This window comes from Epinephelus lanceolatus, chromosome 2, assembly GCF_041903045.1.
Source record: "Epinephelus lanceolatus isolate andai-2023 chromosome 2, ASM4190304v1, whole genome shotgun sequence".
In the NCBI taxonomy this organism is placed as follows: Eukaryota; Metazoa; Chordata; class Actinopteri; order Perciformes; family Serranidae; genus Epinephelus; species Epinephelus lanceolatus.
Genome location: NC_135735.1, coordinates 1,127,424 through 1,144,912, shown reverse-complemented (window position 1 = coordinate 1,144,912; position 17,489 = coordinate 1,127,424). Strand labels below are relative to the sequence as shown.

The following is a 17,489-nucleotide window of genomic DNA, read 5'->3' as shown; positions in this document are numbered from 1 at the left end:
TTTGTTAGGTTTAGAAAAGTAAAGTTACAAACTTAACGTAGAGTTATGTAGGTTAGGATTAAGACAAGAAACATGGTGACGACGTCCCTTCGCTCTGGACGTGAACACTTGTCTCTTTGGGGGACAGTCCTGTGTTTGTTTGATCCTTCTTTACTCCTGACAGCATGTTGGTCACATGATCGCTGTCTTCCTGATTACATGTGCTTTATATGAATTGTGGCTCATTACTTTTCGTAGGTTCACGTATGAACAGTGTGAGATCAGCCTGATTAAAGTCAGACTGATGTTTGGAGGCTGAATAACTTCAGAGCTCCACAGACGACCTTCATCTGTCCTCTGTGATCAACACCATCACAAACAGCCCTGTTTTAATCAGTCAGAGTATATATTAATAAACAGACTGTTTCTGGAACAGAAATATGTTTTTCTGTTTTCCTGTAAATCATCTCAGATTTCTGCCGTGACTCCTCTGGGGGGGTCGACCCCCAGGTTGGGACCCACTGGCTGAATTTCTCTGGAAACAAAGAGCTGCTGCTCTGATACTGAAGCTTTAATAAAGAGGCTGAACTCCTAACTCAAACAGTGTGGGGGTCTGATGTGACGTCACTCTGTAGGTGAAGCATCTGACGGTTCGTCCAAACCTCGGCGTAACGTGAAGCACCTAAACATGAGGCCGATTTGTCAGCAGGAGAGCTGAGATGAAGATCAGCTCCACCGACCGTGTGAGAGGATTATTAACACTGAAGTCAGGCCAATCTGTTCTGGGCTCAGCGAGCACACAGAGGGAAGGATCTCTGGACATGAAGTGGAAATAAAACAGAGAAAAGAAAGAAAGAAGTTCCAGCCGCTAACAGGCTAATGTCTTCCATCCGCAGGAAGAGTCTCGGGCCAACAGCAGACACACATCCAAAAACAAAATAAAAGACCTGTGTGTGTCTTTACACACTCAGAGACACCGACCACGGGCCAAAACCACAACAGCTACCATCCACCGCTACAGAGCTGAGATCCAACCAAACGTCACTGACACACAAACACTGACACACGCTAATGACATCAAGGAAATATCAAACACTTCTCTTACTACAGTGACACGGAAAGAAGAAGGGAAGAGTGGGAAAGATAGGAAAGAAGGAAGGAAGGAAGAGGAGGAAAGATAGGAGGAAAGATAGGAAAGAAAGAAGGAAGGAAGAGGATAGGAGGAGGGAAAAGGAGGAAATTAGGGGAGACAGCAAAGGAAGAAAAATGGGTGAGAAAGAAGAAGAAAAAAACCAACTTGTCCTCATCCCAACTCGTCACATGTTGCCCCTATACAGTGACATTGACGTCTACATATGACGAACTAGGTGTCTTCCTGCGTCTGTTCTGGACGTTCTGGGACGTTCTGTCAGTTTACGCCTCTTGTGTCTTTTCATGCATGCATGTCAGTTTTCACAGGAAGTGTACGTTATTCTGTTCGTTAGATGCAGACAGAACTTACGTCGACAAAACACCTTCTATTTGCATTTATTTCCTTGTGCAACAAAAGCACGTGGTTAGGTTTAGAAAAAAACATCATGGTTTGGCTCAACGTTGACACAGGAAGTGATCAGCGGGCTCCCGGGTGAAAGTCCAGGATTTGTTGGACCCTTCCAGCTCTTCTCCCTTTACTTACAAAAATAGTTTACAGCATTACAAACGCTGTGAACGTCTCAGCTCTCATACTTCCATGTGTCCTTTGTGATGTCATAGATACAGCCAATAGATGGCACCAGAGGGCGGAGTCAAAGGTTTTACACAACAACAAACGAGGTGACGTGACAAGGTCGTAATATTGTCGCCCGCGGTTTTATCTGACTTGAACTACACTGGCCTCACAGTCTCCAGTGGTTCTGCTCTGTTTCTGCCGTATCTGTAAGCTTTCAGAAAATGAGCAAATACAAATACAGATGAAATGAATGCAGAGTACAAACAGAAGGCTCCGTCTGTCTCCATAAATAACACTGAGCATAAATGAGCCCTCAGGGGACAGGTTGGGGTGACGGGTCACAAAGCACAGGACTAAACCTCAGGAGACCAGCGTTTGAACCTGTGTGAACTTTTTGCAGCACGTCGTCACCATGTTTCTTTTCCTAAGCCTGACCTCCACGACTTTACGCCAGGTACAGAACATCAGTTATGGGAGCAAATTTCATAGGAAATCATATGAAGTGTTGTACGAGGATTGGTTGCTTGAATGAGTTGAGAGTCTCACACAGACCTTCAGAAGCACACAGCTGATCTCAGACCAGGTGTTACTGATTTAACCAGAGAGGAGCCAAACAAGTCAATAATCAATGATTCAGTTCACGTCAGGTGATCAAACGACGAGCTCGTGTTGTGTCTGGATATTATCAGTCAGACATTTCTCCGTGTGAAGCTCCAACCAGGTGACGAGCAGCGACTGTGTGTTCCTGCTCTCAGATCCTTCATCATGATGAAGAAGAGGTTTCATCCTCGCTCCAGACAGATGTTACAAAGGTGTGACTGCATCTGTCCGTCCAGCGCACAGCTGTGATCTGTCCTCGTGAAACTGCGTCAGGGCCGTGGAAAAATCTGATCAATCATCAATGATCTGTGTCTCTACCTGTCTGTCTATCTACCTGTCTGTGTCTCTACCTGTCTGTCCCTCTACCTGTCTGTCCCTCTACCTGTCTGTCTCTCTACCTGTCTGTCTCTCTACCTGTCTGTCTATCTACCTGTCTGTGTCTCTACTAAGGATGTGATGATCAGGTTTTTTTGCCCCCAGTCTGAGTCATGTTATATTGATTACCAGTCGATACCAAACCCTGATCCAATACTGACTCTGTCCGTCCTCCTGGTCGGAGCAGGGAGCTTCTCTGGTGGTGAACAGTGTGGAGAGTCTGTGATCCACTAAGTGGGTCCATTTTGTGCTGGAGGCACCGGGCATAGCTTTCCTCGCCACACAGCCGGTGTGTCCTGGGCATTATAAGCCAATCGCTGCCTTTTGTGGGGGAGAAGTTGTACTTGGTCGAGCTTGGGCTCAGTATTTTATGCAGTGATCTCAGATGGGCCGGTTCAGGCTTCACCTCTAGTAGTGTCGGCTAAATGCAACCATGTGTGTGTGTTGGCTAAACGTAACCACGTGTGTGTGTTGGCTAAACGTAACCATGTGTGTGTGTTGTTGAAGGAAAGAAAAGGTCAATTTGCTGTGTTTTACCGACTTCATTTTGAAAGAGACTCTTTCATTTTACGTATGAACACGGAGGTGTGTCTTGAAAGAAGAGAAGTTGACACGGCGTCCCAGAACGTCAACAACCAACACACCCAGGGTACCCTGGACGTCATATGTAGACGTGGAAAGTCCATGACCAAACGTGGACATGTGATGAAGTCACAGTGAGGATGATGATGGACGGTTTGGTTCGTAACTTTTTCGGCCAGTTGCTGTGTGCAATTAATTGATGTTAATATTACCAATGATCGATTAAGGAAAGTGCTTGCAATTTGCAACCCTGGTCAAAACCTTTTTGTCATTTTCAGTGTGTAGGTTGTTCACTCAGAGGTTGTTGTTTCTGTTTCCTGTAGTGAAGGGGTGTGTTAATAATGGTGACCATCCTAAATGACTGAGCGCTGCCAGGCTCACAGCCACAGTCTCCATCCACTGAGTCAGACTGGAGACCACAGACTCAAGTGTTGAACTTCATATAAAACCTGAACATATACACTCTGTGCAGAACTTTATTTCAGTACGACCTGCTGCAGGTGAAACTGTCCAGTGGTGATGATGCATTCACATGTTGGATGTTTACAGGGAAACATTTCAAACTGAATCAGTCATATTTCAGTCAGAGACAGCGTCAGAAACATCTGGAAGTCTTCATCACTGCGTGTTTCTATCGACCTGAATCTTGTTTACACTCTGCCCTCGTTCTTCTGCTCCTTCAGGTTCGTCTGTTTCAGCTGTTTTCTACATTCCTGAATAAAAACGTTGCTTCACACTCGCTCAGTCAGATGTTTCACCTGTTTCTGATACAAAAAGAAACTGACTGTTGTGTTTCTGCCGTCTGTTGGCAGGAGCCTGCAGGACGATCAGTTTGGCTTTAACTGAAGGCGTCCAGCTGGTGTTCAGGTCTCAGGATACTTCAGCTGCTCAGATCATCTGAAGGTTCAAAGCTCTTTCAGAAGCTCCTTCTACACAGAGGGGGCGCTATAGAGCCACTACCAAGTCCCTCTGGTACTCCGCCTTCACACAGAACCAAACGACGGAGTCATCACGTTGCTCCAGTCAACGTACTCTCACAGAACAGTTTGTATGATATCCTACATATTAGTGCCCCATGAATGACGCCACGTCCTTAACGTGCAGTTACATGATTACTGTAAAGTTCCAGAGGTTAGCTTTAGGAACAGAAACACGGTGAGGACGAACCTTAACATGACTCACACAGGTCTGATCACGTGACTCCAGGGGAAAGTCCCATCCATCACCCCAACCTGCCTCCTTACAGGCGCTCAGGACTGCTTCCTGTTTACTGCTGTCAGCTCATTGGTCACATGATCACAGCCTCTCAACATACGTGGGATATATATGAATTTGGGTGAAATGCTTTGTGTATGAAAACATAGAAAACTTTTGCGAGAACAGCCTGGTGTGCTTTATGATTTTTTTCAGATGACAGATTTAAAAATGCATCTGAAAAATAACAAATACGGCTGCTGGAGTGGGTTTTGAAGTATTTCACAACAGGTGAATATTCACCCCAAACAACTTAGCTAACAGTGTCGCTAACTACTAACTAACTAACTAACTAACTGCAGAAGGCAGCTAACAGCTCACAGCTCACAGCTAACAGCTCACAGCTCACAGCTAACAGCTAACAGCTCACAGCTAACAGCTAACAGCTAACAGCTCACAGCTAACAGCTCACAGCCAACAGCCAACAGCTCACAGCTAACAGCTCACAGCTAACAGCCAACAGCCAACAGCCAACAGCTAAGAGCTCACAGCTCACAGCTAACAGCTCACAGCTAACAGCTCACAGCTAACAGCTAACAGCTCACAGCTAACAGCTCACAGCCAACAGCTCACAGCTAACAGCTCACAGCTAACAGCTCACAGCTAACAGCTCACAGCTCACAGCTAACAGCTCACAGCCAACAGCTCACAGCTAACAGCTCACAGCTAACAGCTCACAGCTAACAGCTCACAGCTCACAGCTAACAGCTCACAGCTAACAGCTCACAGCTAACAGCTAACAGCTCACAGCTAACAGCTCACAGCTCACAGCTAACAGCTCACAGCTAACAGCTCACAGCTAACAGCTAACAGCTCACAGCTAACAGCTCACAGCCAACAGCCAACAGCTCACAGCTAACAGCTCACAGCTAACAGCCAACAGCCAACAGCCAACAGCTAACAGCTCACAGCTAACAGCTCACAGCTAACAGCTCACAGCTAACAGCTCACAGCTCACAGCTAACAGCTAACAGCTCACAGCTAACAGCTCACAGCTCACAGCTAACAGCTAACAGTTCACAGCTAACAGCTCACAGCTAACAGCTCACAGCTCACAGCTAACAGCTCACAGCTAACAGCTCACAGCTAACAGCTCACAGCTAACAGCTCACAGCTCACAGCTCACAGCTCACAGCTAACAGCTAACAGCTAACAGCTCACAGCTAACAGCTTGAACAGCGTGAACTCAGACACTCTTTATTATTTTTTCATACCATACTCGTCACCACTTCACTCCTTCCTGTTGTCTACCTTTCACAATAAAAGACCAATTGAAATTACTCAGAGCATTTTGATAAGAAGCAGCTCAAGGAAACATCTGACACAAATCAAAAAAACATATATTCAGAACTGACCTGTGGGTTCACTCATGTGTTTGTTCTGTCTCTGCTCAGCACTGACGTCCAGTCGTAGAGCTCCTGGTGACGTGACGTGACGTGACGTGACGTGACGTCAGGAGAATCTCAACCACATCTCAACTCTGATTGGCTCTCATGAAACGCAAATTTCTGGTTCAAGGTGAAAAGTTCCAACTCGTGCAAAAAGTGTGAGTTTCATGTGTGACTCTCCGTCTTTGCACTGACTTTATATGGGATCGCACCGTGTCACGTTTGCTTCAGACATCATCAATGTTTTGAAGAGTTAAATATCATCATCATCATCATCGTCATCATCATCATCATCATCATCGTCATCATCATCATCATGACCGGATGCACAGAAAGAACCTCAAACCAGAAGATGAACAAATTTAGTTTGCTCTCCGACCGTGATGTTCCTGCAGCAGCTGCGGCCACACGTCACAAATCAGCCGATGATCCATTTTATTTATTTACAGAAAAGATTCTGTAGAAAAGTTTTTATTTAGTTTGAGTTGAAGTTGAGCTGATGTGGATCGTCTCCTCCGACATGTCTGACCTTTACTTTTTATCTCAAACACATGTTTTCTGTTTTTCTTTGTTTTCAGAACAAAATGATGATAAATTTCTTTTCTGTTCTTTTCTTTTCTGTTCTTTTCTTTTCTTTTCTTTTCTGTTCTTTTCTTTTCTTTTCTTTTCTTTTCTTTTCTTTTCTTTTCTGTTTGCACGCAGCTTCAGTCCTGATGAATGCTTTTTATTTTTCTCCTCCTACAAGCAGATTGGCTGTTTGGACTCAGTGATCAATAGATCTATCTGTGGGATTGATCAGCTGACACTGCGATGACTCATTCAGAGCAGACTGACATGATATCACGTTTGGAGAATAAATGTTCTGTGTGTGTGTTTCTAAAGTTTCCTGAACTCTGTTTTACAGATAACTCACTTTATTCAAACACGTCGCTGTTCTAAAGTCCTGAACTTCGCGTCCTCGCCAGGTCGTCATCAGTGACGCTTCTCTGCAGCTGCTGATGGATTCAGTGTCTGTTAAAATAATATAAAATATAAAATAAAATGAAGAGATCATTTGCCGCAAACTTTCTTATTTATATGTTTTTATTGAATTTTCATCCAACATGAACTCCCCTCTGCAGCCGCCACGTAACAACATGATGTCAGAGGAGAGGAGGCGGGCGAACACATTTTTAAAAATGTACTTCTTTATTGAAACAGACAGGTTCATTTAGATCTGCATCTCTGATCCAAGAGAGGCCTGCAGACAAAAAATAAACTAATAAAAAATACAGTTTAATCACAGACAGAACGGAGATCTGTTTAATTTCAGGGGGTTAATGTTAAAACAGTGAAACTTTGGGTCGTTCTGCGTCTGGTGTGAGAGCTATCAGCACGACAAACTGCAGCTGATCTGAGCTGCAGCCTCCTCTCCTCTCATACACTAAACACTACACATACACTGACACTGTGTGTGTGAGTGTGTGCGTGTGTGTGTGTGTGTGTGTGTGTGTGTGTGTGTGCGTAAGACACTACCAAATATTACAGCTAACAGTCAGATGGAAACAGATTTAAATGACTTCATCATTGTAAGATGGACTCTCTGCAGCCTCAGTCTGAACTGTGCAGCTGTATAACAGTAAAAATAAGAGCCACTTCATAAAGACGCTCTGGTTTTGGGGCCCCTGAGTCTTTTGGCCCCGTGCCCACTTGGCCTGCTCAGTAATTCATTCACTGCTTGGGAACGAACCTCCGACCGTCCCGTCGGCACGTGACCCGCTCTGCTACATTATCCTACAGCCCAGAGTCCAACAGAGTCCGGACACTGTTTAGAACATAGCGAGAAACAGAACGCAGTGATGTGTGAATCCTCTCCACGCACTGAGGACAAATAAGTGTTCAACACATCAAAAATGTTTCTCCAGTGCAGCTGCTCACGTCAAACTTACATCAGACATTGATGTTAAATCAATAAAACCACACTGATAATGAAGGTTTAACATCTCAGCCCAGAAGATGACGTGCAGTGAAGTGGAACGACACGCTAACTGAAATATGGTTAATACTTGAATATCACCAATGTATATATACATATATATATATGCATATATATCAGATATACTGATAGTTTTCTTTGTTGCAGCGCAGCTTCAGGACACTTCCTGTATGAGGAAACTCAGAGCTCATGCTTCCTCACAGACGGACTGTAAATATGGAAGATTTTTGCTCCCGCTTTTGAATCTTGAGGAAGAAATTTCACTTTCAAAACAAAGTTCCTGAACACGTAGTGTGTTGTTAGAGGAAAAGGTGATGATGTCACACAGCTGTAAACATGCTGCTGCCCCAGCGTTATTCTAACCTGCTGCAGAGTGAGTATATGTTACTATAAAAGTATAAATATCTGCATTCAGTCAAAGGATTTCCAAATCACTGCTTTCTGTTTTTATTCCCACAGTGTCTAAACTCTTGTAGAATCAGGGCCGTAGTTAAAGCAGCAGTAGAAGAAGAAGCAGCAGGTTAAAGATCAACGAACCAAATCTTCCCCACGTGACTGGGAGCTGCTGCAGAGTGACGGACTGCTCCTTTAAACACACTCACTGAGTTCCTATCTGTCACTGTTTAATGTGAGTAAAACTTAAAGCGTGACGGCACAGAGCTGCAGCCTGACCCCAACACTGAGGAATCAATCTAGCTGATCTGTATCAGTGTGTGACGGTCCTGAGAGCGCCCCCTATCTGCTGCAGCAGAGATAAAAACACAGTAAACTTCCAGAAGTTTCTGATGTGATGATTCTGTGACAAACACACACACACAAATAAAAACACCAAACCAACAGCAGACTCTGATAAAACAAGCTCTTTATTATTTATTTGGTATTTTATATATATATATTTATTTATATATATATATTTATATATATATAGGCTTATTTTACAATTGAGACGTTACTTTGAAACAAACAGGTTTAACATCAGTTTATAAAAAACAAAAACAAAAAAACAAAAGTGCTTCCTTTTCCCTCGCTGAGTCCGACCGTCGTCTTTCTGAGCAGAGCGACGACGAGCAGATCAGCCTGAGGTCAAAGGTCATCTCAGAGGATCAGAAGGCACCCCGTCTGTGTGTGTGTGTGTGTGTGTGTGTGTGTGTGTGTGTGTGTGAGTGTGTGGTTCAACAGTGGAAAAGAGGAAGAGACGTGTTGCATAGGAACCCTTTTCACATTTTGTTTTTCTTTGTTTTTACACATAAATATGAAGAGCGAGGCGTTTTCAGATCAGATCAGATCAGATCAGATCAGATCAGTACCCATACGCGTGTCTGAGACGACGCTGCGCTTCATGTGACAACTGATAGTGCATACGACAGAGCTGTTTTATGGTCCTCTGAAAACCACGCATCTCCAAGTCTGCAGAGCTCACGTCAGAAGATGAAGCTCTGCTGTTTTACAGACGATAAAACATTTTAATAAAAAATGCATCATGATGATCTTTGAACAGAGACTCTGCAGCAGTTTGGAGATACGTGGTTTCCACTGGACCACATGTTCAATTCCAGTTTTTTGTGTTTGTATTTTCCGAGAACTCAAATTATTATCACTCAGACAGACGTGAAATATTGTAGTCACAAAAACTTTTGGGGAAGTCAGAGAGGAGAGCCGCCGTGTTTCTGAGCGGGAAGATGATGCACTTTTAAGATGATTCAAACATTTGAGATGTTTTTTATGAACTCTACAAGGTTCATTTGAACGCTCTGCAGTTTTTGCTCCTTCAACTGGTTGAAGAGCATGAAAGAAAAGCTCCCTGTGAGCGGAGATACAAGGTTTGGGGAGCTGCTGGTGGTTCACAGTCATCACGTCTCAGCAAATACACAGTTCAGTTTGACCAGAACGTGCAGCAGACTGAGATCTGCAGCACGTTTACAACATTTGAACATGAAGGTGACATCATGACGTCACACAGCCGTACCGTCAGGCTGAGCTGGACCCTGTGAGGTACCACAGAAGAAGCACAGGTGGTCCAGCTCAGCCTCTCTGTGCAGCGCTCTGCACTCCAGCTGTGTGACGGTGATGATGAGGAGGAGAGGATGAAGAGATACAACAAACACAGTTGGAACATGCACCACAGGCTGATCTGGGACACACGCCCTACCTTAGCTGCACTGATATGTGAGTCGAGTGTGTCGTGCACACAGTCTGAACGGGAACAAGGCACAAAAACAACCAGTCCTCTGTGTGTGGATCTGCAGCGGAACCAGCTCATAGAGAACACAAGGCACATGAACACTGCAAGAAGATGCACGAGTCATTCTGTCCGTCTGTCTGTCGTCACAGCAGGTGATCAGCCAATGAGATGACGGTGAGCAAACTCACCTGTTTCCAGTCAAAATGTTTCATCAGCTGAAACTTTAGTTCTAAAAACAAGAAGGAGTCCAGCTGCAGAGTTTCTGTTTGACGTCACAACTCTTAAAGTTTGTCAGTTTGTCTCAACAGCTGATTTGTGTCTGGAATATTTGCAGATTGTTTAAAGAGAAAAATGAGAGTTGAAGACAAAATGATGGTTCGGATGTTTTTGCAGTGAACACCTCAGCTGCCTCAGTGTCTCCTCACAGCTCTCAGTCCGTCCACACATGAAGAGAGTATAAATCCAGCAGTCCGTCTCCAGCCTGGTCCCAGCCTGGTCCCAGCCTGGTCCCAGTCCGGCTCCAGTCCGGCTCCAGTCCGGCTCAGTAGTCTCTCAGCTGCCCATGGGTTTGAAGGATCCGTCCGGCAGCTGTCTGAAGATGCCCCGTAACGTGTCCAGCTCCCGGGTCAGGTGCTCCACCCTCCGCCTCAGTCTGTCGTTGTCGGTGGTCAGCTCCACCACCTTCTGCTGCGTCTCCATGTTGCGCAGCTTGGCCTTGTCCCTGCTCTTGCGGACGGCCACGTTGTTGCGCTCGCGCCTCAGCCGGTACTCCGGGCTGCTCTTGTCCACGTTCTTCTTGGACTTCCCGCCTCCCCGCTGATGCTCCAGCAGCTTCAGGCCGCCCTGCTGCGGGTGCTGCTGCTGGTGGTGGTGCTGGTGGTGGTGGTGCTGGTGCGGGCTGGGCACCGGGGTCGGCGGAGGGGTCGGGTGGCCCGGCTGGAGGTGCATGGTGGTCTGCGCGCAGTGCGCAATCTGGTACTGGAGATGCGGCATCTGCGGCTGCTGCTGCTGCTGCTGGGAATGCTGGGAGTACTGCTGGGAATGCGGGTGCGGGTGGTGGTAGGTGGGAGGCATGCCCGGGGTCATGTCCTCGTCGTCCCGGGGCTCCTGCTTGATGGCCACGGGTCGGATGCGCGGCGGGTTGTGCTCGTAGAGCGGCTCCAGCTTGGACTCCATGTAGGTGGACATGTAGTGCTGCTGGGGCCCCGGGCCGCACGGCACCGACTCGTACTCTCCGTTCATGATCTTGAGCTTGTCCTGCCGGGAGCTGTGGTGGAACAGGTCGGCCAGGAAGTCGTCGTTGAAAGCCGACGGGTCGATGTATGCGCTCAGGTCGATGGAGGTCTCGCTGTCTCCGATCTCACCGCCGAGGTCTGACGGGTCTCTGTAGCCGGAGGAGGGCTGCTGGCCGTGGGTCAGGCTGCTCATCAGGGGCCGGGGCGCGACCTCGTACAAGTTAGACAGCTCCATGGAGAATCTAAACCCGGGCATGCATGGCGAGGAGCTCCGAGAATCCAGTTTGGACAAAGTCAGCTTTCTCAGTGTCAGGTCCTCAGGTGAGAGGGGGCTCTGATAAACCTGCAGACATGAAGTGGTGTGAGAGTGTAACAGGTCTGTGTCTGCTCAGAGCACAGAGAGAGAGGCGCAGAGGAGAGGAGACAAGCGGCGGGGTGTCGGTGAGACGACTCCTGCTCAGTAAAGTCTGAGCTGTCAAACTGCGGTTATATAGCAGGAGGGAGTGGGCGGGCGCACACACACACACACACACACACACACACACACACACACACACACGGTCTTGGATTTAACCCACTGTCACTGCACAGAAACGTTTTACGGAGCAGAGCCACAGTGCAAAGTTAACTACACTCCGTTCAGCCTCTCGCTGCGAGCTCCGTTTACACATCATTTATTTCTCATATTATCATCACAGCGGACACGATGCACTAAAGTTACTCTGAACTCTGAAGGAGCACGAGCCAGTCCTCAATTGGGCTGAAGTCAAATGCACAAAACATCGATGTCCCTTCTTTAACACTCTCCATGAGTCCACTGCTCCTGACGCGCTCCTCTGACACCACCCGTCTCACTGTGACAGTATCCAGATTAAAACGCGACACTGAACTCCTTCATGTGTAAAAGGTGTGTTTCTGCTCTCAGAGGCGATGCAGCCTTAAAGTGGCAGATTTCCGAGCGCAGTTTGGTTTCATCTCCGCAATGAGGGAGCGGCACGTTTCAAAGTGAGAAAGATTACTGTGCGCGCAGGTTATTAAGTTTATGATAGCTCTGCTGAACTCCTCCATCACTGACACAAGTGCCAGCTTCAACAAAAGCTTGGTACATGAGAGCGTGTTGGTGACGGTGCAGCAGCTGCAGAGGACATCCGCGCGTAAAGACGCAGCTCAGACGCGCGGATGAGTTCAGACTGTGTGCATCAGGTGTGAGACCTGAACTGTGTGACATCAGCTCAGTCATGAAACACTTTAACACCAAGTCTGTGCAGAGAAGTGACGCTTTGTTTCTGTCTTTATTTCTTTTAGGAAAATATTATTTTATGACGTTTTTAAATAAAAACAACAATAAAAGGGCGAATAATTGATTAAACCTTTGTTTTCCTTATTTTATGAGAAGGTGAGAGTCAAACACATCATTTTAAATTCTAATATTAAACTTTGATATAATAAGTCACAGAATTTCTTTCGCTATAAATGACGAGATTTATTCAGATGTAAAGTCTAAACAGGCTCTGGTGTTAATGGAAACATGCCTTCATTAAACTGGAGTTTAACCTGCTCTCATATGAAGAGTGAAGTGTCTGACAGCTCGGAGTCAGGGAGCAGAGAAGGAACAGAGGAGCGGGGGTCTCTGCAGGGGTATCGGGGGTAGGAAGGTTCACTTCAGGGCTGCAGGATAAAGACAGTGACGCAGTGAACAAACGGACTGGTGCGCCCTCTGTCGACTGAACACTGAGCCCTTTTTTCCTGATGTGGAGACTCTGTGATTATTTATTTATTTAGGCCGAAATTAATTTCATTTTAAATTGTATTTGTCCTCCCTCTCTGTGGCACAATTACAGTCTTTCTTATATGTTTTTCTGCCCTGTATTTTCCTCCATCTCTCATGTTCTGAATCAAACCATAAAATATGATTGAACAAAGTGTGGGTTAGGGTCGGACTCAGCAGCAAACTGAAATCACTGGGTTTGTGAATGAGGATGTTTTTTCATAACGAGCTTCTGAGTGAAGTGCAAAAAGGGGAGCGATGTCAAATAAGTTTTTAAGCACTGCATTTTTTATTTGGGCTTGAAGGAGGGGCAACAGAAGAAAGTGGTTTTATTTTGTATTTATTTTACCATTGATTTTAGAAGAAAGCATGTTTTCCAAACCTGCTCATATTTCACACCGTTTATCACAGAAACTGTAAATTAACAAAAAAAAAAAAAAAACTACAAATAAAAAAATTGAAACAGTTTGTAAAACAACATTTTTAAATGAAAGGTGCACAGACAGGTTTGGAAAACATGTGTTCTTTAGAAACTGCCAGAAACTGAAAAAATAAAAAAATAAATATTGTTGACTATTTGTGACGGTTCTTAAACACATCTGGTGCGACGCATGATTCTGTCAGGAAAATAAAACTGTAACTAAATCTGAGCTTAAAATCGTGATTTCTCATGAACCAACTAACAAGAGTGGAAAACAGGCGCTGTTTTTAACTCCAGGAGTTCATCTTCAACTTTTAACTTTCAAACATCAAAGTTTCAAAAATCTCAATAACTGATTTGTGGTGGAGGGACGGTCATGGACTTTCCTTCAGTCACTCAGAGAGGCTGAAGGTAAAAAAGGCCTCAGCCGGCCTCGTCCTCTGAAAGGAGGTCCTTAAGGAGCTGATATGGATCACTGAGGAGGATCAGAGGGTCACTGGACGTTGCGTGAGGATATTTTAATAATCCTGTGTATAAGCTCCAGCAGCTCCTGGGGAGCTTCTAGAAGTCAGATGCTTAAAGGATCAACAAGAGGTTCCAGGACTGATGAGGTTACATCCTTAGAGGAAGTCCAGTCGGTCATTGAGAAAGTTCCAGCAGACCTTGAGGAGTTTCTGTCGGGTCTGATGTTCAGTCAGTCCCCACAAGATTTGTTGATCTTGAGGAGGTTTTACTGGCTCTTAATGAGGTCCACGGAGTCCTTGAGAACACTCCAAGGGTCCTTGAGGAGGTTCCATTGATCCTTAAAGGAGTTGTAGAGGCCCTTGGGGAGGTTCAGGGGTCACTGAGGAATTTCCAGAAGACGCTGGGGAGTTTAACAGCTTCATATTGAGGTTCAAGGGATCCTTGAGGAAACTGAAGAGGCTCATGTATGAATTTAAGATGTTTTATGGATCCTTGAAACGGTCCCAGTGTTCTTGGGAAATTTCTAACAGTCCTTTAGGGTGTTCCAGGCAGTTCAAGGTACGCTCAAGGAGGTCCTAGTCCTCCTTGAGGAGGTTACAGTACAGACCTGGAGGAAATTTCAGGTTCCTTGAGGAGGTTTTTGAGGCAGTACAGAGCAATGCGATGCTCAACAGAAGAAAACAAATCTCACAGCTGATAAAAAAAAAGTCCAAACGGAAACATCGACTCAGTTTTTGGTGTTTTTTATATGAAACTGTTTAAAGGGTGAAAACAGCTGAACTGAAGTCAGATTGTCTGGAATCACGTGACTTCCTGTACACAGTGAATTGAGAGAATTCTGCTGTGTCACCTTCAGTACACACTGTACTGCGTACTGTCAGGACTGTTTGACTTGGCTCGCACTGAGAGGGAGTGACTCAGACAGGGCGAGGTGGACGTGTTGACCTTTGACCCCTCAGACTGATCTCACAGCACAGTATTAATACAGCGCTCAGGCGACTGACTTCAACCTGCAGATAACTGAGCGGATCGTTTATTGTTTCCTTCATTTTAAATTCAGGATAAAGACGCACATGAAGTTTCCTTTGTTCACAGTGTTGCTCCTGTAAATGTGTGAAACATCATCTGTGGAAAGAAAATTAATGCTGTAAAATGTGCACATGAATAACTTAAACATTTTGCTCCGTCATGGACCCTTTTATAACAAACAGGATACAGTGACAGAAGCACTTTGAGTTCACACTGTTGATCAGTGTGACACAAATAAACTCAGCTAGACCTGTACATTCAGTGATCCTGTTTATTGTCCAGTTCTTTTCTGGTTCTTAGTGCACAAAGACTGTGACTGTCTACACAGACCTGCATCTACATCTGTACTGAAGTCAAAGCTCATCTGTACAAATAAAAAACCCAGTAACCAGTAAAAAAATGTTGGTATTGTACATTTCTGCAAAACACTGATATGTTACATGTGTATGTTGTTATGTAACAGGTCCATTGATTCCATCCACCTGGAGGAAACCCACGCTGACACAGGGAGAACATGTCAGAGCACCTGGAGGAAACCCACACTGACACAGGGAGAACATGTCGGAGCACCTGGAGGAAACCCACACTGACACAGGGAGAACATGTCAGAGCACCTGGAAGAAACCCACGCTGACACAGGGAGAACATGTGGGAGCACCTGGAGGAAACCCACGCTGACACGGGGAGAACATGTGGGAGCACCTGGAGGAAACCCACGCTGACACGGGGAGAACATGTGGGAGCACCTGGAGGAAACCCACGCTGACACGGGGAGAACATGTCGGAGCACCTGGAGGAAACCCACGCTGACACGGGGAGAACATGTGGGAGCACCTGGAGGAAACCCACGCTGAAACAGGGAGAACATGTCAGAGCACCTGGAGGAAACCCACGCTGACACGGGGAGAACATGTCAGAGCACCTGGAGGAAACCCACACTGACACGGGGAGAACATGTCAGAGCACCTGGAGGAAACCCACGCTGACACAGGGAGAACATGTCGGAGCACCTGGAGGAAACCCACACTGACACGGGGAGAACATGTCAGAGCACCTGGAGGAAACCCACGCTGACACAGGGAGAACATGTCAGAGCACCTGGAGGAAACCCACACTGACACAGGGAGAACATGTCGGAGCACCTGGAGGAAACCCACGCTGACACAGGGAGAACATGTCAGAGCACCTGGAGGAAACCCACGCTGACACGGGGAGAACATGTGGGAGCACCTGGAGGAAACCCACGCTGACACAGGGAGAACATGTCGGAGCACCTGGAGGAAACCCACGCTGACACAGGGAGAACATGTGGGAGCACCTGGAGGAAACCCACGCTGACACAGGGAGAACATGTCAGAGCACCTGGAGGAAACCCACGCTGACACAGGGAGAACATGTCGGAGCACCTGGAGGAAACCCACGCTGACACAGGGAGAACATGTCAGAGCACCTGGAGGAAACCCACGCTGACACAGGGAGAACATGTCAGAGCACCTGGAGGAAACCCACACTGACACAGGGAGAACATGTGGGAGCACCTGGAGGAAACCCACGCTGACACAGGGAGAACATGTCGGAGCACCTGGAGGAAACCCACACTGACACGGGGAGAACATGTCAGAGCACCTGGAGGAAACCCACGCTGACACAGGGAGAACATGTCAGAGCACCTGGAGGAAACCCACACTGACACAGGGAGAACATGTCGGAGCACCTGGAGGAAACCCACGCTGACACAGGGAGAACATGTCAGAGCACCTGGAGGAAACCCACGCTGACACAGGGAGAACATGTCAGAGCACCTGGAGGAAACCCACGCTGACACGGGGAGAACATGTCGAAGCACCTGGAGGAAACCCACGCTGACACAGGGAGAACATGTCAGAGCACCTGGAGGAAACCCACACTGACACAGGGAGAACATGTCAGAGCACCTGGAGGAAACCCACACTGACACGAGGAGAACATGTCGGAGCACCTGGAGGAAACCCACGCTGACACAGGGAGAACATGTCGGAGCACCTGGAGAAAACCCACACTGACACAGGGAGAACATGTCAGAGCACCTGGAGGAAACCCACGCTGACACGGGGAGAACATGTCAGAGCACCTGGAGGAAACCCATGCTGACACAGGGAGAACATGTCGGAGCACCTGGAGGAAACGCACGCTGACACGGGGAGAACATGTGGGAGCACCTGGAGGAAACCCACGCTGACACAGGGAGAACATGTGGGAGCACCTGGAGGAAACCCACGCTGACACAGGGAGAACATGTGGGAGCACCTGGAGGAAACCCACACTGACACGGGGAAAACATGTCAGAGCACCTGGAGGAAACCCACACTGACACAGGGAGAACATGTCGGAGCACCTGGAGGAAACCCACACTGACACAGGGAGAACATGTGGGAGCACCTGGAGGAAACCCACGCTGACACGGGGAAAACATGTCAGAGCACCTGGAGGAAACCCACACTGACACAGGGAGAACATGTCGGAGCACCTGGAGGAAACCCACACTGACA

At 46.8% G+C, this 17,489-nt stretch overlaps 1 protein-coding gene across 1 annotated transcript; it reads right to left on the bottom strand.

The window, feature by feature from the left end:
- Nucleotides 1-8,706: 8,706 nt before the first annotated feature.
- On the bottom strand, nucleotides 8,707-11,767 carry cebpa (CCAAT enhancer binding protein alpha). The gene has a single exon (XM_033620196.2). The coding sequence runs from the start codon at nucleotides 11,532-11,534 to the stop codon at nucleotides 10,596-10,598; it is 939 nt and encodes a 312-aa protein (XP_033476087.1). The 5' UTR covers nucleotides 11,535-11,767; the 3' UTR covers nucleotides 8,707-10,595.
- Between the last annotated feature and the right edge of the window lie 5,722 nt (nucleotides 11,768-17,489).

Excerpts from the sequence above, each read along its gene's own strand:
- cebpa (XM_033620196.2), bottom strand. The coding sequence starts at position 11,534 with ATGCCCGGGTTTAGATTCTCCATGGAGCTGTCTAACTTGTACGAGGTC.